The 27,275-nt window shown below is 39.0% G+C and overlaps 1 protein-coding gene across 1 annotated transcript; it reads right to left on the bottom strand.

The window, feature by feature from the left end:
- Nucleotides 1-1,127: 1,127 nt before the first annotated feature.
- Nucleotides 1,128-27,275, bottom strand: ngef (neuronal guanine nucleotide exchange factor). The gene is made up of 15 exons (XM_035155336.2): nt 26,740-27,275; nt 23,410-23,515; nt 20,190-20,528; nt 19,661-19,725; nt 17,342-17,592; nt 13,330-13,490; nt 13,073-13,225; nt 9,076-9,205; nt 8,873-8,947; nt 8,032-8,121; nt 7,142-7,305; nt 6,555-6,713; nt 4,165-4,244; nt 3,976-4,080; nt 1,128-3,823 (listed from the first exon to the last, which is right to left on the bottom strand). Exons 1-15 carry the CDS (start codon nt 26,951-26,953, stop codon nt 3,561-3,563), a joined length of 2,355 nt encoding a protein of 784 aa, XP_035011227.1. The 5' UTR covers nt 26,954-27,275; the 3' UTR covers nt 1,128-3,560.

The following is a 27,275-nucleotide window of genomic DNA, read 5'->3' as shown; positions in this document are numbered from 1 at the left end:
TACTTCTTTCTTGTTTAATGATACCTGTTAACCCCGTGCTCCCTTTTGCCTCAGATTCAGCTGTGCACCTTCCGTTTGTTCGACTCAATCAACTCTGGCCTCACCCTCCCTGGACTTTGGATCCCCACTGCCTGCCGCCACCACCCCAGCTCCAGCTTTAAACAATAAACCTTTTTACTACCATCTACCTGCTGTGTTCGTGCTCTGCACTTTTGGGTCCGCTTAAATCAGATCCTAACAGCTTCTCTTAAAAACTCCTCAAAAAGATGTCAAAACACAGGCGTAGTTGGAAAATTGTGGTGGTTTCAATTTATTTACAGCCGGCCTCCCGAGGTGCGCGTGGCCATATTTACAAGAAAATAAAAACAAATAGATTTTAATCAAAAACACAAGAAGAAAATTATTTTGGTTTAAAAAATACTGATGTTTACAAAAACACCAACAAGAGTTCTTCCCTAACTCCCACATCAGCTCCGACGTTACTTCCTCTGTAACCTGACTGACTCTGACTCTTGGCAAGTGCTTGAAGCTGCCCTTTTATACATTTAGCTCCTCCCACTGGGCTTAATTAACAAATTAAACAATATTTTGGGTAAAACCAGTTCATGGAAACAAAAATAACTGGTGACAATGATTTATACGTCACAAAATATCTCCTTTTTAAACAAATCAAATGACTATTGCGAAAAAGAGGCATAAACTATAAAGAGTAGAATTCTAACTAATTATTATTGAATAAAAAACAAAACAGGAACCTATTTAAACAGCGAGGAAGTTAAGCCCCTGGAGCTGCTCCGTCACACTTCTCTATTGTATTTTCAAAATCATGGGTGGGAGGGTTAAAGCAGAATTTGAAGGTGTATTTTATACACTTTAACTTAATTGCAGCTCCCCTAAACCCCCTCAACACACACACATGAATAATAATCATCAGTCCCTAAACTGTGACTTGGGCTTCTTATTACCATCTTCCCTTTGAAGTTCCTTGCTGGTATGTGTGACAGAACTGTATGTACAGTTAGGAGTGAAAAGAACACATATGCATATTCATTTGTATTTCTCCCATGCTGAAAGAAAAATACTTAAATCATGAAAGTAATAATAATCAGCAAGTCACACACATCTCTGATCAGTGCTTTTTTATGAACAATAATTTACATCTTACAAAATGAAATAATTATTTAGTAATTATTACTTTAAACATTAAATGTTTGCTGTACTGTACACACATTATTTAAAGACACACAGGCTTTACAATTGCAATGATCCATAGTTGTTGTTAGTGTTAATACATTCAATGCATTTGTGATATATTGCAGTTATTTGGCATTAAATTGCAATGTGTGTGTGTGTGTGTGTGTGTGTGTGTGTGTGTGTGTGTGTGTGTGTGTGTGTGTCTGCATCTGTGCGCGTGTGTGTTTGTGTGTGTGTGTGTGCTTTTGTTAACCGATCATTTCAAAGTGATTTTGTCTCTCTTGAGTATCAAACACTGTAGGCTGAGAAGACGACTGTTGCTCTTAGCATTAGAGCTTCAGACGGTCTTGTGGGAACAATAACTGGGAAATACTGTAGTCCAATGTGTCTAGTGTCTCCTTCATCATATGGCAGTTATTACCTCTGCCATGAGTTTATGTCTTCACTCTTGTCTGTCTGTAAGATTTGTTTGTTTGCTTGGTAGAGTATTTCATTAGCAGAATTACACAAAAACTATTAAACCAATTTCTGCCAATGTTGGTGAAGGGATGGGCCCTTGGCCTGGGAGGAACCCATTACATTTTGGTGTGGATGCAGATTGATGGGGGGAATCCAGGATTCCACTTTCTCTAAATAAGTTGTCAAATAAATCAGTTAGGTTATTAGACCACTTCCTTTTTTCTTTTATATATCTACTATTTGATAAAGCCAGAGATCTGTTTAGTGAAATGAGAAACACGAGTCAAGCTACCAAAGTTGGAAAAGTTTTTTTAACCATAGTCACCCACCGTTGAACCTGGTCCCAGTAGCATTAGCAAGGATGCAGCAGGTCAAATATGGGTCTGGAAATGTGCAAAGATGCTTGTTGTGGATCATAGTCATATGCATATTCATTTAAGTTTCCTCTGCCCTGCTTATTGTTCATGAAGTTACTGTCGCACTGTTGCAGAAGCATAGATGTAAAATAAATTGAATTGTTAAATACACCAATTGAAGCAGGCAGATGAGTGACTATATGGCCCTGCTGTGTGTGTTCTTCTAACCTCTTGTTGTGTGACTTAGGTTGCAGCCAACATTGTATTTTTCTTAAAATGCAGAAACATTTGTGTTCAATTTGTGTGTGTGCGTGTCTTTGCATGGATGTCTTGACACTGTTGTGAAGACAAGCTGATCACTCGGCTTCTTTTACAGCCAGCACTGAAGGCTGGCTATAGTCAGTGTTTCATACTCAAGATACATTTTGGATGGAGTGCCACTCTGACTCATTACATTAATATTTATAGACACAGACCTTTAAATCACCATCAGTGATTTGGATGCAACATTAATCTTTGTCTTAATTTGTGTTAGATATTTGTATGGTGACCCTGAAAGCACAATGCACTGCACTCAGGCAAATAGTCAAAACACCAGCAAATGATAATCATGGCAATAATCACAGTTCAAGCAGCTTGTCAGTAAGTTGGGCCTTTGTGACCCCAGAGAAGATGGAAATCATGTGTATGGAGACATTTTCTGGAGACCTTCAATGAAACATACAAAACTGGGATATGTTTTGTATGTTTAAACTCAAAATACTTGCAACATTCAAAATGTTGGTTATAAAATGCTGAAAAAAAAATCACATCATGTGGTATTTTGATTAGCGAAGCTTGGAGCAAGTTCAGTTACAAGCGCTTCAGCCAATTGAGATGAATAAGCATTTCTGTCAAGTTGAAATTAAAGACACATTTGAAAATGTGTAATTTTATCTGGTTTGACATTTCTTTAAAAAACGTTTTATCAGCATTGTCTGTAGATGATACCAAAAGTGTGAGTATCGAATGACCAGTCAGAGTAGTTTGCTTTGCTTTAACTTCTGGTTTTAAGAGCAGAAGATCCAGATGAAAGCTGCACATGTTTGGCAATTGATGAAGGTCCTTTGCTTTAATTCACTGCATATGCTTTCTTAAGTTGCAGTGCATTGAGCTATCAGGGCCATTAGAAATGTAATGTGTATGGGTATTTTACAATGTAATGAACACTAAAAGTTTCAAAAATTGTCCATGCAGCAGTACCTTTAGACTGTTAGGGGTCATTTCCACACAAAGCTCTCTACCATACATAGAGCTTTGTGCCATGCATTACACACCATGGTGTGTGGGCGTACAATACACATTTACTACACATTTATATGAAACATGCAGCATCACATGTTCAAGGTTACTGACTCAAGCACTTTAATCATCTCTGGATTTCTCCATCCACTGCTCAATGAAAATCAAAGGACAAGGTGTCATTGTGTGGGAATTAAGTCACATGTCTCCTGATCATTTTACTTTTCATGCATATGGTCCTGAATGGTGACATTCATCGCTGTTACTGATTCACTGCTTTACTTCACTGCTTTCCCCCATTTGATCAATCCGAGGACTGGAGAAGCTGGACACCTTATGGGTGCGTCTCCCTGCCCTCACACCAACCCTGGCTCCAGTTTGCGGTCCTCCTCCTCCACCTTCTTGGGCTTGTTGGATCCTAAAGGCCTCTCTCAGGTTCTGAGCTCGGACCTCCTTGCTCTGGATCTCCTCTACTAATCGGCCAGGGAACCAGCCCCTTTCACCATCATGGAGCCTTTCACCCAACATCCAGCCTGTAATACATATGACACAAAAAGTCAGGGGGTGGCATAAAGATAGAAAGAGAAAATTACTGAAAACAAACTATCCAAATAGAATTTCTTGAGATATTTAACAAACAACAGCTTCAAAGGAGATATAGGAGCAGAGTTGTTCCACTACAAACCATCATCTGTTCTCTCTAGGAGGTTCAAAACATCAGCCATCTCAATGGAGAGTTCATCTGGCTCCTGAGATGAGTATGACTGAATACACTGCACCTGTGGAGAGTCTAAAGATCACACACACTTTGAGTTCATGTCTTCATGTCTGGATGTTGAGGACTGCAATCTGTTGGTGTGATATTCTGTCTCACCTGGTTGGTGGGCGTTGGTAGACATAAAGCGCGTGCGCCGGTTTGGAGTGAGAGCGCAAATCCATCGCAGCTTGTCACTCCTGTCCACACAATTTCATTAATTAGAAAACGGTACAACAGGATAACATGTGGACCAACAAACTGTTTACAAATCCAACCGATCACATGATCCTTCATTAATGCTCTGCACAAAATTCTGGTGTGTTGTTCATTCTGACTTAGTCCCACACACATAACCCATAACTGGATGTACCAGAACTATACACCTTGTTTATGTCATTTTCCTCATTTTATTTACATTAATTACACATTTCCCCCTAGAATTAAAATGCAATGTGATAATCAGATATTGCTCGACTACATGAATCTACAGCTGTAAATACATGCACTGAGGACAGATTGTGATCTGATCAGACAAACCAACTCCAGAGGGTGACACATCGAGAACACAAGTGTAATTGCAATTGTGTTATGTGGGGGAATTAATATTTATTGCACTTTACTAATGCACTCCTAGGCTTGATTTATAAAACAGTGCGTGGGTATGCTGACCAATGGGTTTATATGGTGAATCATGGCATCAAGCAATGAGAAGAAAAAAAAAGCCCAACTTTTCTGACACCGAAATCGAGCTTGTGAGTGAGTGAGGTGGAGGTGAAGAACGACAGATTGTTTGGTGGACACAGCAGTGATGTGACTAATAAAAGAAAATGCACTGAATGGTAACATGTTGCCGCTGCAGTTAATGCAGTGAGTGAGAGTGAATATAAAAAATTATCGAATTTAAAGGAGGAGGCAAAAATAGAATTACGTCATGCTGTCAGAATGTGAGGGAATTTGTATCAACTCCCATTTTAATCCTCCAAAACTGGAGAATTATTAAATTCAAAGACATCTACGATATCCCCTATCGATAAAATGTAATAGAATTATATTATTTCAAAAGGGGTTTTAAGCAGAAAGGTAAATATTGATGAGTACTTGTGTATAAACTGGGATGGTTCAATTCCATCGGGTTAGTCTGTGCAATGCGGGACTCAGTTCAGCACATAGATCCATGATCACAGCTCTAGAATATATATCAGCTGATGATTCAGTCATCATCATTGGCCAGGAAATCTTCGTGGTCGCTGAATACTTGTTTCCTCCTTATCCTTCCATTGGCTTACACCTCTGGCAGAACAAGTGCATCCAACATGCAGTACTACGCACGAGTGTCAATCGTGTACAGATTACTTCACACCTTAACAAATTTATCCCAACAATCAGTGGTATCTAACCTCCAGTCTGGGACATTATTTGGAACTGGCAGTTTGACAGGTGAACACAGTTTATGTATTTTTTACTTTGTCCACCTGACAGCACAGTCATGTTAGCCGCAGACATTTTAAACATACACACACACATTATATGAACACTAAAGTCGTACTTGGTGATAGAGGTGCAGTGGTAGAATATTATTAAAAACTAATAATCACTCGGTTCTGCAACTCTGTTATTTTATGGTATCTAAGTGTAAATTGCTTGAAGTTTACTTATATATTTTAGCATCGAAGGTTCCTATGGCGCAGTTGTGTCGCACAAATAACACTGCTGGTTTCATGTTTATGATATGAAGTGGATCTATAATCTGGTTTTAATTCACAGCCTCACGTCTGCATCGCAAGTTTCCCGTCTCTAAACTATTTGTATGCATGGGTTAGAGTTAGCGTACAGGAACTTTAACGCTATGTGGCGCACGCATCTTTGTTTTACACCCTGTTTTATGCAATGGTTATAAATGAGACACATATGTTTGTGTTGTGCTCCCTGTGTCTACTGTCATTAATATTTCCATACAAACATATTAGAGTTTATCTCTTTGTTTGTTTTTCCCTGCCTTTGAGTGTGCAGTTTGTCATAGTTTGGATTTTCCAGTCACTCCTGTTTGTATAACACTATTGTTGAAGCACCTTGTTGGCCAGTTTTCAGTTCATGTTTTGCTTTGCTAACCTTCACCAGGACAAACCTGCCAACATTCTATCAAGTATATCAAGCCTTCTCAGCACCTGAAGCTCTGTATCAGAATGGTGTACAGATCCCTCACCTGCCTGCCCAGCTCTGTAATCCTGGACTCCTGTATCAATTCCAGTCTATCCGCTTCAAATCATCCTTTCAAGTTTTTACAATAAACATATTAAAACGTGTTCAGTCAGATGTGAATAAACTCCACTTGCACAATTTGTACTCCTGCTCTTCCGATATGGAGTACACATCTGCTTTCACAAATAAAGTCATCAGAATTTGATTGGAAGTGGACAGAGACCCATACCTTCAATTTCTCTCAGTACTTTAACCTACATGTACATCTCATTTACTGCGGCTCCTCTGATTCCGCCACAGATACTTACATACTGGCCGTCTTGAGCATGTAGTTGACTTGACGATCCTCTTGGTTCTCCAGTAGCTTAAGATTAAAGACACTGGCCAGCAGCTGGCCCTGGTCGTCCAGATCCTCAGTCCTCAACATGGCCCGTGTGCACGAGTCGAGAACCTGGAACTTGTCCCCACTGACAACAAGATGGCTTAGTTAACATTCCCTCCCTTCAGTGCAACAACTGACTGATACAAGTCAGTCAGGTACATATATATTTTCAGTCCTCAACTGCATCATTACACCTACATATATAGATCGATATATGTATAAGTTAGATACATATATCTATCTATATATATGAATTGTAGTGTGTTGTACTGACTGGCGATTCTTTTATTTTGTCCATCCAATTTATTTCTGTCAGCATGAGTGCTAAATAACAACTGTATGTCTGTATAATGCAGTACAATTACACAGCAGTACAAAATACATGCTCCTCTTTAAAATAGAAAGACAAACATCAGAACACTCATGATGGCAGCACTGCATTTGTTTTAGGTAGGTGTTACTGATAATCTGACAGTAAAGAGACAAAGACACGAGTAAATACTTAATTTTTACCTGGAGCTGGGCTTGGTTACCAGCAGCAGATTGTTAAAAAGAAATAAGTAGACCGGTTGGTAGAGTTTACGACTCCGCATGGTCCGAGTGCTCTTTGGTCCAGCCATTAGCTGCACTTCACCCTTCTTTAGCAACCAGCGTGAGTGAGAAATGATGGGCACAGACTAAAAGGGGTTAAAAGAAGTCAAAGATATGAGTATAAAGTGAGGTCTACACTTATGCACACAAAACTGCCCTTTATAGTTCCTGCCCTTCTGAATGATGCTTTAGTTTGCATCCAAACACTGTTGACATTAAAGGACCAGTATGTGATTAAGGCAGAAATGGAATATACTATTAATAATGATGTTTTCATTAGTGAATAATCACATATAACTAAGAATTGTAGTGTTTTCTTTAAGTGGAAATGAGTTCTGTCTGCAAAATGTTCAATGCATGGGTCAGAGTTAGTGTAAAAGTGTGCACATATTTTCCGTCAAGTTGTTTTTTATAGATCCCAACTTTACTCACAAAATGGGCTCTGAAAGATGCATAACAGTACGCAACAGTTATAAATGAAGCCCCAGGGCCTTTAAAATGACTGATTTACATATTTGATGCAGTCAGTCTTGATCCAGACTTGAAAAGGGTATTGTCTAAATTGGGACAGAGCTATAGTCTGAACAAATCCCCTTAATCCTTAGCAGCATTATTGCATTGTACTAACACATTGTGTTGACCTACTTTTCCCACTTTGTGATAACCACGTCAGCAAGGGCTCATATTATGAACTGGACAGAGACAAAGGTGTCACATCAACAGACCCAAAACCCATCGAATCTGCCATCATGAAAACTAAACAGTGTGACTTCATTACAGTGGAAAATACAAGACAATAAGACTTTGTTTACCTTGGATTTAAACTCCAGTGTTTTCTCTATCCTAATAAGATCCTCGGTACGACTCATTTTTCTGACTCCCTCGTTACACTCTTTCACAATCTGAGGAAGACATAGATATTCACCATCAGTCCATTACATTAAAACATCACGCACCTTGTTTTCTCATCATTATCTTTTTCTTAATAATCTTCATCTTCTTTATGTACACAGCTGGAGTCAGTCCCAGCTGACATTGGGCGAATGCAGCCTTCACCCTGGACAGGTCGCCCGTCCATCACAGGACTGTTGTATAGAGACAAACAACCATTCACACTCACATTCAAACCTACGGACAATTTTGTCTCCAATAACCTGCATGTCTATGCCATTTGACTGTTGAAAGAGTGGGTGTATGTTTGTTTGTACAAATGTCTGATTAAATCACATCGAAATCCCAATGCTGAAATCGACTAATTGTTTATTTCAATAAAATGGATACAGGAACACTGGCCTCTTAACAGTGGACTTTTAAATCTAATCCAGACTCTTTGAAAAATATAACCATGTAAAATGGGAAATGATTTAGTCTTTAGACTGAAATAAGCCATGCAGGGGATGATATCCAAACAGGACGTTGTCAGATAGAAGGAACACTGCACACTTATCAACGGGACATTGTTTTGTCTCTAATCCCTTTGTGAACCCTGTAATAACACCAGTTACATACATCGTAACAAACCTGGAACGTGTGCTTGTATGAATGTGTGTGCTCAGCCAACACAGTGCGTAAATAAAACCAATGTAAACAGTCATATCATTATGTGGATACCATCCTCACAGCGACCTCAGCGGGCCCAGCTCCCTGACTGACCTGCTCCAGCTGCTGATGTGCTATTATAGCATTTGCTTCCCTGTCTGAGTTTTCCTCAGCTTTCTTCAGGATATTCTGTGAAGAGAAAAAGAGTCTTATGAAAATAAACCAAATTATTCAACAATGGAACCAAACATTGTTTATTGCTGCAACTTTGACATGTGTCCAAAAATATATTAAAACTTATGGCTGAATCTTCTCACCTGAACAAGCAGCTTGAGCCTTGTGATCCTCTGGAATGGAAGGATGAGGAATGACGTAAAGGACAGGCCTCTGACACAAGAATGATTCTCCAGTGCAGCCATGGTCTCCCGAAAAGCCTGGTTCCCCTCTCTGGAACCACAGTCATAAGAACACAGTGACCATACAGCTCTGCCCTCCACACACACACACACACACACACACACACACACACACACACACACACACACACACACACACACACACACACACACACACACACACACACACACACACACACACACACACACACACACACACCATCCTTGTAGTTGACTTAAAGAATTTCCTTTGTCAACATGAAAGACAAAAAGTGCTAAACCTGAGCAAACAAAAGCCCCATGAATCACCATAAAGCAAAGTGTGGTCTGCAAATACAAAATATATACGTATCAAACACTTCAGTCAAACCTTTATTTATACCAGGAAAAGCCTCTAAGAGCAAGATCTCTTTTTTTGGCACACCCTAATTACAACTATACAGAAAGAATAATCCACAAATGTGAAAAAATTATTATAGACAGATACAATAAACAAACAATATAAGACCTATTGGTAGATAAAAGCAGTATATGTTCAATATAAGAACCTCAGGTAGCCTGAGTCGACAAAAATAAATTCAAAAGAATAAGTAGAATGAGCTCATCTAATTTCACTTGTTCCTGCATGTTGTTCCACCGATGTGGAGCATAACACTTAATCTTATCTCATTGTTGATGAATGTGACCCAATTATTCCTGAAGCTGTTCTCGGTTATGAAGTAATCACAATGATAAACTGCATTTAGGGGTTTGAGAGTAATACACAACATTTGTGTTTTGGCTGCGTTCTTTCTCCTCTGCTCTGCTCTTCTCCCTGTACACTAACAGCTGCACCTCCAGTCACCAGTCCGTCAAGCTTGACCACCTTTTGACCTGGTGCAGTGACAACAACTTGGAGCTCAATGCTCTCAAACAGTGGAGATGACTGTGGACTTCAGGAAGAGCCAAGTCCTGCCTGCCCCCATCACCCTGTGGGACTCTCCAGTGGACACAGTGGAGTCAATCCGCTTCCTGGGCACCTTCATCACCCAGGACCTGAAGTGGGAGCTGAACATCGGCTCCCTCCCCAAAATATCCCAGCAGTGGATGTAGTTCCTGCGGCAGCTGAAAAAGTTTAACCTTCCAAAGCTGATGATGGTGAACTAGTCCATCTTGACCTCCTCCATCACCTTATGGTACGCTGCTGCTACAGCCAAGGACCGGGCCAGACTGCAGCGCATCATTCGCTCCCCTGAGAAAGTGATCAGCTGCAACCTGCCCTCTCTACAGGACCTGCATGTCCCCAGGACTCTGAGGCCTGCAGTTAAGATTGTGGCCGACCCCTCCTACCCTTGACATGGACTCTTCAAGCCCCTTCCCTCTGGCAGGAGAGGAAGCCAGTCTGCATGCTGAGGCTCTCTGGGGGTCGAGCAGGTTGGCACCGCCGTGCACAGAGTCTCTCCAGGGGTCGGCCTCTCCGCCGATGAGGGGCCCAGAGCAGGGGCTTTAGCATTTTATTAACAGGATCAAAACTCAAAGAGTCCAGCAGGTTCTGCAGCTCAGCCGCTGCCTTTTAAACCTGAGGATCAATCAGCTCAGAGCTCTCACCTGCGCTGATGGATCCTCTGGTACAGGTGAAGGTGCCCTCCCAGCTACCTCACCTCAACACACCCATTCATACAGTGCATCTGTGTGCAGCAGTTTTCTCTCTATGATATGGGGCAACTTTTGGGGTTCAGCATCTTGCCCAAGGACACGGGAATCAAACCGTCGATTTTTCATAGAACATATTTAATTCTATATTTGTCCAATATTATTATAATGTTTAATATAGTGTTCCACTGGGTATATGCACTGTTTACTCTCAGTTTTAACATTTCCATTTTGGCCATTTTCAGCACCGTACCCAAAATACATTTAAGGAGATATAGAGTACCAAACTTTGTTTTTAAAAAAAAATCATAGGGCATTTGTTTTACACATTTTGTTTGTTAAGTTCAAACAAACTCAGATAGGAGGAAATTGTTCATTTATTGAGGTCTAATCTTAGTTGCAGATTAATATATGTTAATGTTGCATTCTAACGCATCACTGTTTTAAAACGTCACAAGAGACCTGAATTCTTCCATATGAATATGTGCAGTAGTCAATCAGGGTGTTCTGTGCAAAGTATGTGATACAAATCAAGTAGACAGCAGGAACAACAGAACACAGGTTGCTATGGAAGTGTGTGGAAGTACAGTCCAAATGTAGCAGAGGAATTCAGGCATATACTGTACTATGTTTTAGCCAGATTAAATGATTTAAACAACCTGAACCAAAAATAACAGAAAGCAGCTTCACTACAGTCAAGCAAACAAGCGAGCAAATTGTGTTTACAAACTGTTTACCAGTATTTACCAGTTGTTAACCAGTTGGTTCAGCTCATCACTGACCCTCGTCTTTGTTATAGAAGCTTTATGGTGAAAAATTATATTGTGTTTCACCTGTAATGCTTCATGTTGACATAACATGTCTTTTAGTAGTGACTGTCAATCATTCATCAGAGTTAACGCCCAGCGACATTCTGTTTGGACCATTTTACTGCCAAAGGGTTTGAAGACCCAGTGACTGAACCAGGAAATAAAGATGATCAAAATCATGATGAGAGTAGAGATGATGGCCCTTACCTTTAATTGTTAATGAACAAAAATGAAGGTCTATTGCAAAGACTTTAGCTACACAGGAGGAATTTATAGATAATTTCATGGTTGTATTTGGTCTTTTTATGGGACCTCTTTAACAATAAGAAAAATATAAAACCAGTTTTATCCTTTAAAGATAAGATCCAGCAGTGAAGCCTTCAACAGGATGTAGATATTGCCTGGAACCTTCCATTGTATAACACATTGCGTAATATTATTTAGGTTAATTTGCCTTAAATATGTGTAATGAATCATGCACTGAAGTCTTTTGGGAAAAGGCTCTGTAGAAAACAGTAGAAAAGCTCCTACTCCTGTAACCCTGTTAGTGAATGTGAAGAAAGGGAGCAAATCGCCTTTGCTTTATGATATGCAGCCTGGAAATAATCTGTCCTGGAATGAATGGCAGTGAAAAGCTCTTAAGAAGCAACCAGGCTGCATGAGGAAGAAACACGCTTCACAGCTGAGAAAGAAAACAGCTCTCCTCCTCCCAACTATCACAATCATTAGTCATTAGTCATCGCTTTTTTCATAGTTTTGTCACATGCTTCCCTCAACTGATAGAACTAACATTTCTACATTGCAGCTCATATGCGGATGTGATTCTATGTGACAAGTAATTAGGCCTGGCACTCCTGACTCCTGCTGCCCCGACAAAACATCTCATGGACTTCATCAGTGAAGCATTCCCAAAATGTTGCTTTATAAACTAACCAACAATATTCTCTGAACATACTGTATTTCATATTTCATCTTTAAACAAACAGCAGGTCTCAAAGGTTTTTTTAGTAGCTGTCATCTGAGGTACCTGTCCTCTGCAGTGCATCGGAACAACACACTCTCAATCAGGTATGTGTGCTTGATGAAGAGGGACAAATGTATTATATTCGTACCCAACCACACCCTGCAGATCACATTCGTCATGACTACAACAAACCTGTTCTCTGAAAAGTGAAAGCATTCCCTACACACAAAAAACATAAATGCATGAAGGTTTACGCCTATGTACCCATAGTTCCTCTCTCTCCAAGCATGTAATCATTATAAATAGTCAAGCAGCCAACAGCCCTGTTCTGAGCACAGGTCTCATTTTTGTTACGGCTTTCAAAAAGGTACTCTCCAAAGACAAACATCACAATAAATCGCCACAATTACTTCAACTAGAAATTAGCATGTGACTCATGTACCAATCCATAGACAACTGCTAGTATAGGAAGACAGCACATAGTAACAGATGTATTCAAAAAACAGCTACTCACAAAATACGTCTGTAGTTCTTCTCCTGGTATACTTGGTTGATAACGTATTTGATGAAGACACTGAAGTGTTCCACAGCATGGTGGTAAACAATGTCGCACACATCAGAAATGAAAATGGACTTCTCGATTCGGTGCTCAAGATCCATGAGGAACCTAAACACATTATTGGACCATGACTTAGGGATGGACTGGAACTTTGTACGGTCAGACATCAATTACGAACGGATACAAAACTGTTCAAAAAGACCTTGTCCTACCTTTCACTGGCTTTCATGACCTCCTCAATGTTGGAGAAGAGAAAATGCATGTCGGATTGGCTGAGAGTGTTGAATAAAACAGGGTTACGTAGGAAGTGAGCCTCTAAAATCTCCAAACTCTTGTAGTAGGATGCCTCTGATGTGATAAGCTCAAACATGGCCTATGGACAGAAAAGCAAAGCAAAAGGCACATTAATGCTGACTGTGGTTCCCTGCATACACTGAGCATTTGATATGATGAGTGATGTCCTGCTGGCACAGCTGACTGCAGTACACACTCAATGCACCTGAGAGAAATTATGCCGCAGAACTTCACTGCTCCACTGAGACTAGGAAGCTCATCCTTCACCTGTGGGAACTGTATGTGTACCAAAATAATCTCCATGCAAAGCTCCACTTACTAGTTTTTTTAAGCATTCAATAACATCTCATGATCTTGTAGAGATTAACGCATCAGCAAATATCTTTAAAAAAAAACGTATAACATTTCTTGTTACTTCAACCTTTAACTAGATCTTGCACTTGCCCGCATTCCAGCACAAATTTGTTTTATCACTTTCTATTTTTTTTGTATTAATTAATTAATTATTCTTTTTTCTTTCTCCTTCATAAACACGTTTTTTTTAAACATTAATTAACATTTATCATCATTATTATTAGTATTTACTATCATTGTTTTTTATCTATATTGTATGTAAAGCACATTTCTTGAATGAAAGGAGTCATACAAATAAAGTGTATTATTATTATTATTATTCATATGCTAGTGTGTGTGTGTGTGTGTGTGTGTGTGTGTGTGTGTGTGTGTGTGTGTGTGTGTGTGTGTGTGTGTGTGTGTGTGTGTGTGTGTGTGTGGGCTCAGGTATCAATGTATGAGCCAGGTGTGAAACTTCATTCATATAAGTGGATAGACTGTAAACATTAAAGTCTGGATAAATACAGGAAACAACACTAACACTGCTCAGAATAAAAGGTCGAAGGTCATCAACCATAAGTCAGTGAGCTGGACGAAGGTCATCACCTGCTGATAACCACCTGTTGTCACATGGCTCAAGTTCAGCACTTTGGTCAAATGAAAACGAATGAGTCAGTTCCATTTACCCAAGAAGACCACATGACATGGTTTAGGCCTGGAGCTTGGTGTTTCTCACCCTTTGTCCTTGTTTGAACAAAACATGAGAAAACACAACTTGCACCAGAACCATCACCTCGATAGTTATGTGACTCCTTGGTCAAACTGAGTTTATTTTTTCTGCATTTCATCATTGAGTGTTCAATTACTTTCTCAATTCACTTGTTTTTGATCATTACAAATCCTTATATTTATTTTATAAAAAATATATTTGCATCACTGCCCTTCTAATGCACAGCATGGTTAGAGAAATGACCTATACTGTAGAGAGCCATTCACTCTCCATATATGTGCTGGTTTCTATCAGCAAGCTACTATCCTCCTGAATATTTACTGTGGACTCACCAGTCTGACATCTCACATTCACAGCTGTGTGTGCAATTCTGATGCATGGCAGTCTTATTGTAACACTGTTAGGAGGGGTTTGCATATCTTGTGCATCAAGGTTAGGAGTGTTTCATACCACATGATTGTCGTTCTGTGGCTGACCCTGATTTATTGCACATAAACAGCATCTAAATCCTAAAATCCTTGATATGCTCTGTTTTGTTAGTGTATTAATTGTTTATCAGATTATTTTTCCATAAAATGTCATATTTAGGGAAATCTCAATATAGACTCAATCCAGTTTATTAGATATATCTTGTTAAAACCATTACAGTCTAAAGCAGCAGCCCTGCAAACAATTCTACCTTCAGAGATGTAATCATGTTCATGGTTTTTGGAGTGTATGGATTCAACTTTAGTTTGTCCATCACATTATTGGAAACCCCTGTCTTTAAAACAAAACACAGGTCAAACAGTTCTACAGCCATCACGTGGCCACAGAGTTGAATTAACACCTCTGGTTTTGAGTGTCATAACCTTGATAAAGGAAGGAGAATCTGGCTGTTGACAAGAATGTGGACGCCAACCGCAATAGTTATATCAGTATAGCAAGACATCAGCCTCCAGTAGTGATAGCTTTTTTATTTTTCTTATATTTTTTTTATACTAGCCTGATTGTAACAGATGGAAAGTTTGCATAACCTTTAAATAGTGGTTATGCCAGAGATCCCTGGGAGTTCTCTGGTTATTTTTAGCATACAGGATTGCTCAAGATTGCATTCTGTATATTCTTGAGGTCGGACAAACATGTTGAGTTCATTTCTTTCCTCAAAAAAATTACAAAAAATGTTATTAAAATTTAAAAAGTACGTTTCCCTGCTTTTGTTGGGACAGTACAAAAGCATGGGCCTGACCAACAGAACTCATACGATGAGGTAGTTAGGGCTAACTTACTTTGAGCAATACAGTGTAATCATATTGTAATCAATCGGTCAATTAATGACATTTTATCTCAATAAGTAGTCATGTAAAGCGTATTACTGCTGAACTGTGTAAAGTATCTTCCTTCCAACTATGTGAAGCTATAAAAGATATCACTCAAGTCCTCATGACGTATGGATATTAATTAAATATATGTTTTTCCCATCACTGTGGCTTCTTTTAGCTCCAAACGGGCGAAGTCTCTAAAGGTCTTCAGGACTGTAACTGTCCTCTGGAAAACAAAAAAACAGCCAAAAATGTTTGGGTTGATGTATCAGCGGCTGTGGCTCAGGGGGTCGTCCTCTACCCACAATGAATTTGAATGGTAAATGGTTTGTATTTATATAGAATTCCTAGTCTTGATGACCACTCAAAGTGCTTTACAGTACAGATTTGCCATTTCCCCATTCAGCAACATGTATACAGTGCATCTATGGGCAGCACTTTTCTATGAGAACGGCACAGCCATTAGGGGCAATTTGGGGTTCAGTATCTTGCGCAAGGACACTTCGGCATGTGGAATGGGGAAGACTTGGATCACCGACCTTCTGATTGGAGGACAACCCGCTCTACCCCCTGACCCACAGCTGTCCCTTGAGTGGTCATCAAAATATAAATACAGACCATTTACCATCTTTTAAAATGTATGTGAATCAATGCTGACCCCACTCACATTAATTATTCACAAAGTTACAGTTAGTGTGAGATTCATTAGCTGTAGCTGACAATTAAAACCTTTGTTATCCCCACCTAACTTATCCTACATGAATAGCATGAATAGTTTGATTAACTATTAACTTTTGACTAACCCTATAGTTTAGTAACATTAATAATAATTTTTAAACTTTGAATTTGACCTGTTATACTGTCACTTTACTTGTAGGCATGGAGGAAGCAGACACTCAAGCATGTGCTTCTATTTCTTCTTGTTAAAGAGGCAGCAGACTCATCAAACACAAACACTGTCAAACCAAAATATCACAGAAAAAGCACCTCCATCTGTTGTCCATGGACGTATTATGAGAAATGGCTCATAAATGATGTGGCTGTGTTCCTGAGCAAGAACATGTTAAGTCAGCCAAATCTTTAAAGTTTAAAAAATATCAAACTTGGAATAATAGCCGATAATAGAAAGTGTAACCAAACTAATGTTGAAGTTTTCCTGTCTACTGTTTTATAGTTTTTATCTTTTAATCATATTATTTTCATCGCAATACCACAGGTGGCCATTTGGACAAATTGGCAGAAATGGGCAGCAATGCTTTTGTAATGCAGTCATGCTGTTACACAACATCGTGTATGTTAAAAGTCAAGGTGGTTGATGTTCCCATCTAGTCTGCAGTCAGGTCCTTCTCTGATTTATCATAGGGATGTTTTACTGGACAACAATAGTTTTAACCAGGTGCATCTAGTAAACTGCATATTAGTGTTGATAGTGCCATTCAAAACTACATGTACACATTACTCATCCCTATTATTTCTGTACACATTACAAAGAAAAGTCATTTCTAAGTTGCCTGGCATGGTGAAACGTCTTGGTCACACTGACCTGTTCACTGTAACATAACTAACCTCTTGCATTATGATTTCTTTCTGCTGTAACTGGCTGAGCATCCCACTGGCCTGCACAGCTTCCAGATTCTGCCACAAGCTCAGTGAGCGATCACTGTTTCTCAGCTGCAGATGTAACGCTGGGGGGGACACGACACCGGGCTCTGCCACCATAGTCCCTGTCCAGATCCCAGGGGAGAGGTTGTCGCGCTGCCGCCGCTGCTCAATCTCCTGCTGCTTTGATGTATCCCGGTACTCCTGGTACAAGAAGGCTGGAGGGTCAGAAAGACATGAGTTAGGCAATAAGCTAATGAGGGAATTTCTTTTTGCTTTTTGCAAAGGCCTTAGTTACCAGTGTGACATTACTGAGATAATATTAAGATAGGTCTACACTTCTGTGCTAGCTTCTATTCCAGTAGTCTGTGTAAAATATTAATCTAAAGTGTTTTAGACAAAAAGAAGAATCTGATTTCCTGTCTACACGAGAACATTGGAATGTGTAGTATCTACTGCTTCCTCCTACATTTTATTAATATATGTGCACATATATATAAATAAATATATATATAAAAATATATGTGTCCTGTTTTATAATCGAATGCACTGTGACCAACAGCGCTGAAGAGAATCAGAGACTTTCTCAAACAGCCGTCTGTCAAACATCCAGCAACCCTAACCCTAACCTTAACCCCTGTGTTTTATACCATATTATAACAAAAGCATAAATTGCTTAAAATATGTATTAATACAATATTCCAAATATTATTCATGAAAAAACGTCAAAGTTGTCAGACCAATAAAGCAAATATCAGCCTGTTGTGCTGAAGGTTTTTACAGAGGGTTTTGTTCATATATAATTTACCTGATTTATCAAACATGTTATTTCTAAAAAAATTTAAATAATTCTGTCTTTCCTTTCAGTATTTTAATCTTTAGCTCTAATTGGTCAACAAATTGAAAAAGGTATTTTGAATCTGACTTGTGGTAGTGCATGTTACTCTGACCTTACCTAACTTTCTTATTTAAACATAAAGTTTGGGGAAATTGTCATAGAAAGTGATGATATAAGTAATCAGTTTCATATTGATTTTTATTATCCTAGTCACATGTTATTTCTTGCTGTTATTAACAATAACCTGTGTCATCATACGGATAAATTAAGCATCAGTGTTCATGCATTTCTCCACCATATAAACATCAAATGATGATCAGCAGCAACATATGATAAGCTCGTTGAGCGCATTGTAAATTAGTTCACACAGTAACCAAAGGTTGTTTCTTTTATTGCGTCTGTCTGGTGGTATGACCATAACATAAGCATCTCCTAAATGTGCACCCAGCTTTGACTCATTATCACATGTTTCATATGTAGGTCAGATCTACATAACATCTAAAAAAAGCCAGTAATTTTTTCTTATTGCTTTCATTTACAGTTGGTGTCCTCATGCAAACCCCTCAGCTTTATGTTCCAGCTCTGCACGAACACTAATAAAAGAAAGTCTCTGTTCTTTATGGGACGGAGGCCGGTGAAACAGAAGCTTGCCTAGAGGTGGGTAGGACTTCAACTGTGTTCTGCATTGCAGTCAGTGCGGAGGTTGGAGAGCCACAGAGATACTGTCTCGCTCACCAAGTTTCAGGTGGGTTGAAAGTTAGCTGATAAGAACAGATGGTCTTTACAGGGAGCACTGGCCCCGTGTATGTGAAGAGGGAAGGTGACTTTGAACAACCGGAGCCTGTTGCATAATCTCCCTCAGTCATATACTGCAGATTGCTTTGGTGGGCGTTGAACTGGACTGAGAATTACATAAGTACACGCACACACACAAACGCACACACACACACACACACACACACACACACACACACACACACACACACACACACACACACACACACACACACACACACACACACACACACACACACACACACACACCTCTTTGTATACAATATATTTTTCGTTTTGTATTGCTGGAAATTCTGCAGGTGCTGTCTTAAGTAAATTTGGACTAATCCCTGCAAATAACAATTGTCGAGTGTACACACTGAAGTACACAATGGTGAGCAGACTTTCAAAACTGCCAGACGATCAGCTTAGAGAGGTCGAGTGCGACCTTGATGAACGAGTCAGAGATATGTACTAACAGGTACAACCCAGTGGCAGTGCTGAAGCCAGCGTATTGTAGGTATAGAGATTGTTAATGATAAATCTCTGTTATTCAGTGTTAGTCATATAATCTCTTTGCATCTAAGAGCTGACTTTGCAGCAGCGTCTCTGGAGGTAGTAAAAGTGGGTGGAATGTATGTGCTACCATCACCATTTGACAAGTCTTTCCTCACCAATGTTTTTGATGATGTTGATGCTGTGGCAGATTGTCTGTGAGCTTTCTCCATTGCTCAGCAACCTGAAAAGAAACAACAAAGGAAATCCATGTTTGGGCAGGCAGATGGATGGATGAATTCACTCTATGCTTCTATATTTCTGTTGAAAAATCATGCAGCAGTGCTGTTGCTGCCTTCAAGCCCACAGATAGTCTACACAATGATGAATCTCCGCTCTGTCTTCTCCAACAACAGGCTGAACTGCAGCACTAGATTTACGCTGTCATTAAAATACTGACGGAAATATAAAAACTGTGCCTCTTACCATTCACTCTCTAGCCCCACAGTGAGTCACTACTCAGTTATCAATCTGCTCCTCCTCAAACAAAAGTACCAATTTTTTCTCATTTTAATTTGCCTGTTTTGTGTCTTATATCTGCTGTTTACTGCTAAAAATATTTACAAGCACAGTTTAAGCCTTATAAAAAGAATCTGTTCTCACTTCTGTCCATTACATTTTTGTGTTTTCAGAGTCATTTGGTCTGACCTGCGGTTGAAGTGATCCCGGTCTGCTCCGTCAGAACTGGGCTGTTGTGAGCTCATGGCTATCCCTCTGACCTCCTGTACAGTGCAAGCTGCAGCCGTTTGCTCCGACAGCTTTTTTATGTCTCCACTATGAATGCTGTGAGTCCGGTAAGTGATCCTGTCATCTGCAAAGTCTCTATGCTGGCTGTTGGAGGCAGCCGATGTGTCCACACTCCCTCCACCCACACCTCCTCTTCTCTTATCCACAGCATCCTTGTTGTACAGAGCATGTCTGCTGCTGGCCTCACCATTGCTTGGCAACACAGTTCTGGTATCGTGGAGCTTTGGTGATGGTGGAAGGCTATATTCAACAGCAAAAAAGAAAAAAATCTTTAGAATCACATCCATTGAAGCAACTGAACTGAAATTCCTCAAAAATACTGAGAGGCATATTTTCTCCACATTGTTAATTTTCATGTACAGAGACCCTTGGATATTTGTTACTATATTTGATTTTCACAGTAATTGTATTTGTTTGAGTGCATTCTGGGCTTTTGTTCACAAACAGCTTTCATTAGACTTGCTGTGTCCTAATCCAGTGGCTGGATCCTCTGTACAGCAAAAACTGTACATTTCCTGAAGGCTTCAACATAGGTGGTAAACACCAGACCAAAATTACTCAAAGCATCATGGGAGGAGGATAAGGTTATTGGCCCTGGGCCATATGTTTAAAACTCTTCTACTAAAACTCACAAAACAGAAATATGCATTCCCATTCTATTCCTCAGATTTATGATTTATGAAGCTGTGCTCACACTAGGTTTTGTCTCAGTGTGAACCTGGGCACACATTCACGAGCCCCATTTTCACCATAAATTAATTGCTGTAGTTTACAAGTCCATACTTGTGTCTGCTCCACTTCTCATTAGACCTGTCACAGTGAAAGAACACGTGCAGTTTTACTGACTGTTGCATCAGTGTAGTTCTGCAGTAACAGCAGAGCAGCTGTCATCACTCACTGCTGTGGCTTAACATATCACATGTATACGTCAACTATCATTGTTATGATATCTCAGTCATCATTATCAAACATCATAATGGAAAAGACTTCACGACAAAACTAAGATTATTGATCACTTGAGAAATAATGGCTTGAATATATCTGAATAGATTATAAAAAATGCATAATTTACAATAATCCATCAATTCATTGACCTTCCATTATGCTTCAAAGTGTTTATTCTAATCAATGCTGCAAATACCCTTATCTTTCTGATGTTCTCCATTACACATGACATCTATTGCACTTCTGTCCGTCCTGGGAGAGGGATCCCTCACATGTGGCTCTCTCTGAGGTTTCTACCTTCTTTTTACCCTGTTAAAAGGGTTTTTAGTAGTTTTTCCTCTCTCTGGTTGAGGGTTAAGGGCAGAGGATGTCACACCTTGTTAAAGCCCTATGAGACAAATTGTGATTTGTGAATATGGGCTATACAAATAAAATTTGATTGATTGATTGATCACTTACATCACTGCATAAATTGTTATTTAAAATTAATGTTTAATCTGTGTGGATTAAAGTAATAATAACAGCCAGGAAAACTGGCAAAGAATTGCAGTTTTCCCACAAGTTTACATCTTCCCATAAGTTTACATTTCTCACTTAATATATATTCACCTCCTCATTACATCATCCACTGATGATTCTAGAACCTTGTGAACGCTGGTCTGAAGTCTGCTGAGGTGACACATTCTCAATTATTTTCTCAAAAATATCTGTTTATGTGGAGGAAATGATGATGATTTTTGTGTTCATGCATCAATTTCAGCTTGGGACCGAGAAGTGAGATCATTTGCTGAATGAAAACTATAAGGTGAGGTTGAAAGCTCTGAAAGGTAATTTAGTACTTTAGGTACTTAGTTTTGAGTTTAGATTTTTTTGTTACAGTTTTTAAAGGTCAAACTGTATAGGAGAACCTTCAGGTATCCTGAACAACTAGTTTGAGAATAGGACTTGGACTTAAAGGGATAATTCACAGAAAAATGATAATTCACTCATTATTTACTCACCACTATGCACCTTGTTTTAAGCCTAGCTTCTTGGTAGAAATTGGTTTGTTGTTAAGCAGGCTAATACAGAGAAATATTATATAGGCAATATACAGAGTATATACTGTATATACAATATAAAGTATATACACTGTATATAGCATTAACCTGGTACAGTAGTCATTTTGCCAACATTACAATCTGTATTATAGGTAATGTGGTATTTTAACCACTGAATTTACAGTATGACAGATACTGTCAAAAATGCACTGAATCATTCAATGGTTACCCGTTGAATAAAAGTAATTCCTGCTCTTCGACATTGAATCTTTATAGGACTTTTGCAGTTTTTACGAAGTCCTACAACATCATTATTTGTTACTACTTCTAAAACAATTTTCTGATCTGCCACGCCTATTGTAAGGACGTCAACACAATAACGTCACAAACCTGCAAGACAAAGTCACAAAACCTGACAGGTGTGTAGTTGAGATCAAAAGCAAGCTTAGTTCGGAAACAGGTGTGGTCCAACCCTTGAATACTTATCTAGTAATGTGGTAATGATTACTGAGTACTCATGGGTCAGAACAGCAACATGTTGACAGATGCAATGGCTCATTTGATCCCATTGCAAAGTGGTCACCCTGACCGATCAACGCTCTGGTTCTGTTGGAGGTTTCTTCCTGGTAAAAGGGAGTTTTTCTCTCTACAGTCGCCAAGTGCTTAATGTTGGGCTTCTTTTTAATATTGTATGGTATCAACCAACTAAAGTGCCATGAGATAATATATGTTGTAATTTGAAACAATATAAATAAGATTTAATTTAAATATAATTTAAATTAACTTATGGTAATTTTGTAAGATGTAGTTTGCGGTACTGTTGAATTGAGCCATTAATATCATCAATAAATAATGGATTAATTGTACCTGACAACTGGCAGGAAATGGTATTTCACAGCACATTGACCCTTTGATTAGTGACCAGTAGCGTGTGCAGTCTCCGACAGGAGGTCACTGAGCAGCTGTGGTTTGACAGACCTCTGTGCTTATCAAAGACATGATAAGTCATTGAGTACACCATGCATGAAGTTTAAAAATGGTGTATGGTAGTGGCACTGTGCGTTATTGTTTGTTTTCCGGGCGTGTTTTGGTTCAGTTGTTGGGTTGGGTAGTGAAGGCATGTACTGTAGACTCACCGTCTAGCCCCGGGCAACAAAGGTGATTTGTGGGGTAAAGGAGAATTAGAGTGGGAAACTCCTGCTCTGTTGGATGGACTGTGGTCTGGTCCAGGTCTGGTAGAACCTAGAGTGAGAGAGAGATTATGAACATATATTGTCCAATCATTTTAAAATGGCATTGGCTATAAATATGCAGGGGCCACATCCCGATCAGATCAGTTATTCCTAACTTGGTTCAATGTACCCTTCAAATGTAAAAACTATTTTTATTTATTAATCAAGCAAACCTGTTAGTCAGATCTCTGACAATAATACATTTGTTAGACTGTACACAATAATATATTTAATGTCTTATTAATATGGATACAATAAACATGATGCTGATATTAAACATTAAGACAGGCTAATTTCTCTATATCCTACAATGCTACATATTATATACGTGCTATGTTTAGACGCTGTTGTCTTTCTGTCATCTGAATAGTCACCGGTCACCAGACTACAAGCGAGAGAACACACCCAAGGCCTCAGTTCAGATTGTGCAATAAACTGATGACGCGTCCGTGCTTTTTCTTCATTAGTATTTCTATATGTAGTTAGGAAGTAAAAAGTAAATTCCGGTAAAACATCACAAGTCAGTATAGAACTTTTTAAGATGCTAAGAGACATTTTAAAATGGAGCCACAGAAACTTTGAATCACGGGCTGGAAAAGAGCAAAACAGCAGCTTGTCCCGGGTTTTTTGTTAATGTTTGAAGTTGTGCAACTGGAACGTTTACAAATTAATTTTTAAATAAGTCCTATAATTCTTTCGCCTTACATGTGGTAAACAGGAAGAAGTTGAATTCAATTGGATTCCTGCAAGGTTTGGCAGCCTAATAGGATACAACATAACTACATTTAACCACAACATTAGCCACTGCGAGCTACACTGGCCCAGCCCAGCAAATAGTGACAACATGACAAAACAGGCGTAGTAAGTAGCAAGATGGCAGGCAGGTAACTATCACAGAATCTGACTTTTATTATTGACTGCGTGATTTCTAAATTTTGGGCTACATGCAGATTTCTACATACAGGGTTGGAGACTAAAATACCACAGTCAATTTTCAAATGTTTAACTCAAATATTTCTGCTTTCCTTTCTACTATCATTTCCCAGAGCAAAGAGACAAACCCACTCACACACACACACATACCATGCTCGGATACATTTTTTACAGAAACCTTGAACACAGTTCAAGAACATCTTCAAGTCATATGCTACAAAACAGTTCATGACTTAGAGGGTTAATTAATATGATTAATATACATCTAACAGGTCTTATTTAACTCAGATTCCTCCCACAGTCCAAAGACATGCAGATTAACTGGAGATTCTATTACATTGCCTGCAAGTGTGAATGTTAGAGTGAATGATTGTTTGTATGTCAGCTCTGTGATGGACTGCAACCTGTCCAGAGTGCACCCCACTTCTTGCAGGGATTGGCTCCAGCTCTCTCAAAGGATAAGCGGTATAGATAATGGCTAGACGGTATTATTCAGGAATGCTTCTCATTTCATTTTGTCAGATGCTTCTTTAATGTACAATAAAAGGCTAAGATATGACCCAGTCATCACTAATTAGATGTTAATACTGTGATTTGCTGCTATTATGCATGACACTTTTTTTTTTTAAGTTTTGAATTTCAAATCAGTTTTATTCTTTGAGGAACATGGAAGGAGTTCATTACTATTATAATATAGCCTATTAGGGAAACTTGTTTGTCGCATTTTGAGGAGATTTTTAAATGTTGCAGCACTTTCCTAAGAATTGTATTTCAATCAATCAATCAATCAAATTTTATTTGTATAGCCCATATTCACAAATCACAATTTGTCTCATAGGGCTTTAACAAGGTGTGACATCCTCTGCCCTTAACCCTCAACTGTGTTTGAAAGATAATATTACAACTCTTTATCAATTTGCCCAAATGAATAGCTATCCCGGGTTTTTATTTAATTTCTGTTTGTGGCATTTCAGTTTTATTGGAAAGTCTTAGCGGAAAAAGCTAAAGGATGAGGTAAAGACTCTTACTACGTAGAATGTGTCAATTAGGTGAGCCGCCAGGGCAAGAAAGGGAACTATCCTGAGTTTCATTTGTAGATTGTGAGTTGCTAGTGAGACTAGCTTTTTTTTGTGTCCTGCAGGCTACTGAACTCAAAGACATGACTGATAATAATCTTCTGATTCCAGATTCCTTCTATTATTCCAGATAAGAGATAAAACATGTCATATATAGGATTGTAAGATTTTATGGGCATTCTTAGATGACATAATTGCTATAAATTGTACTCTGTGTTACATAGTGGATGCATTTAACATTGTGACTACAGTTAAATCTTCATTTGTGTACATCTGCTGTATATAATCGAACATGCAATCAAAGCATGATCATACTGTATCCTTATTGAAATGCAAAGAACAAAGCTATCAGTCTAAATGATCATTATAGGTACCTGGTGGTGTAAGATAACAATATCTTATAATAAATAATCATAAGTTATCATCATTTCACGTGATCTCTGATGTCCCAATCAGCAAACTACCTCTGAAAACACACTACTAGCGATCAGGTAGTTATGTATTAATCATTTGTAAGATCCCTCCCTGTGAAGCCTATCTGAGATGCTGGGCAAAGTCTAAGCTACAACACTTTATTGTTGTATTTGGTGTGGCTTTCTGAATAGGATGCTTTGTTGTAGAAAGCACTGACTAATGTATAGTATGGAAAATATTTAGTAAAATGATTTATCACTATTATTCTCACTTTCTATTATTGTGCCTTAAAGACAGTCGATTATTGATCTTGAAGTCCAAAGTAGGTTGTCAAATTAAACTCCAAACAGAATAACGTTGCCGTATGTGAACAACTTTGCTGCTCAGCTGTATTTGTTTGTGTTTGGCATTTTTTTACTTGAAATCCTCAAGGGAGAAGTCGACTGTGGGAGCGAAATGTATTACTCAGAGTATTGTGCTCTTTAAACAGAACCAGTTTCTCAAGTTGTATTCATGTAGATTTCTACTGGAGCATAGGACTACCAAGCCTTTGTTCCACTTCCAATAACAGCAGCATCAACTGCATAAATGGGGCAACAATATAGAGCACCAGTATACAGTATCCAACATACCTCCATTGCCAATCCCTAGCCCTTTAATGAAGGCTGTTAATACATACGTTTTAGTAAGTGCAAAATGGTCTGAGTTAGGTTAAACACATAATGATTCAATGAGAGAAAGGTCATCTCAAATATACAGTAGAAATACAAAGTTGTACTCAGAGCACAGCAGAAGCCTAATGTTCTCTTACTTTCAGACTGCTCAGATGAGACCAGCCTCTTTTTCCTCATTGACCGGTAAAAGCGTGAGTTCCTGCGAATAGGCTCTTTGCTGAAACCAGCTTTGGTATCATCCTCGTCAACATCCTCCTCGTGCCGGGGTTGAACCGCAGCAGTTGGAGGCTTCACTGGGGTTTCTTGTGTCTTCTGGCCCCACTTGCCCCTAAACAGGGCAGTCACAGACATGGTAAAAGATTCCCACTAATTTCTCTCACGAGTGAAATGAGTCAAGAAAATCCTGTTTGGCTTTGAGAAAACTAGGAGAAGGAAATCTGTCATAATTAGCCAAAATCCAGGAGCAAATCCATGCTTCGAAATAGAAACAATTTGTAGAAAAATAAATCCCAGTACAATACAGTACAAACAACAACTCAGAGAACAGGTGGTCCTTGTGCTCTCTCTCCCTTCTGTCAGTGGGACAGTAGTGTTGTTAGCTACGGAGGCAGCCTGTGGAACTAGGAGAGTGCGTCGTTTATTTCTGCCCAAGCTGTAATTATTGTATTTATGA

The sequence above is a fragment of the Hippoglossus stenolepis genome, chromosome 4 (assembly GCF_022539355.2).
Source record: "Hippoglossus stenolepis isolate QCI-W04-F060 chromosome 4, HSTE1.2, whole genome shotgun sequence".
NCBI lineage: Eukaryota > Metazoa > Chordata > Actinopteri > Pleuronectiformes > Pleuronectidae > Hippoglossus > Hippoglossus stenolepis.
Note: the sequence above shows the minus strand (reverse complement) of the source record. Positions and strands in the feature narration are given on the sequence as shown.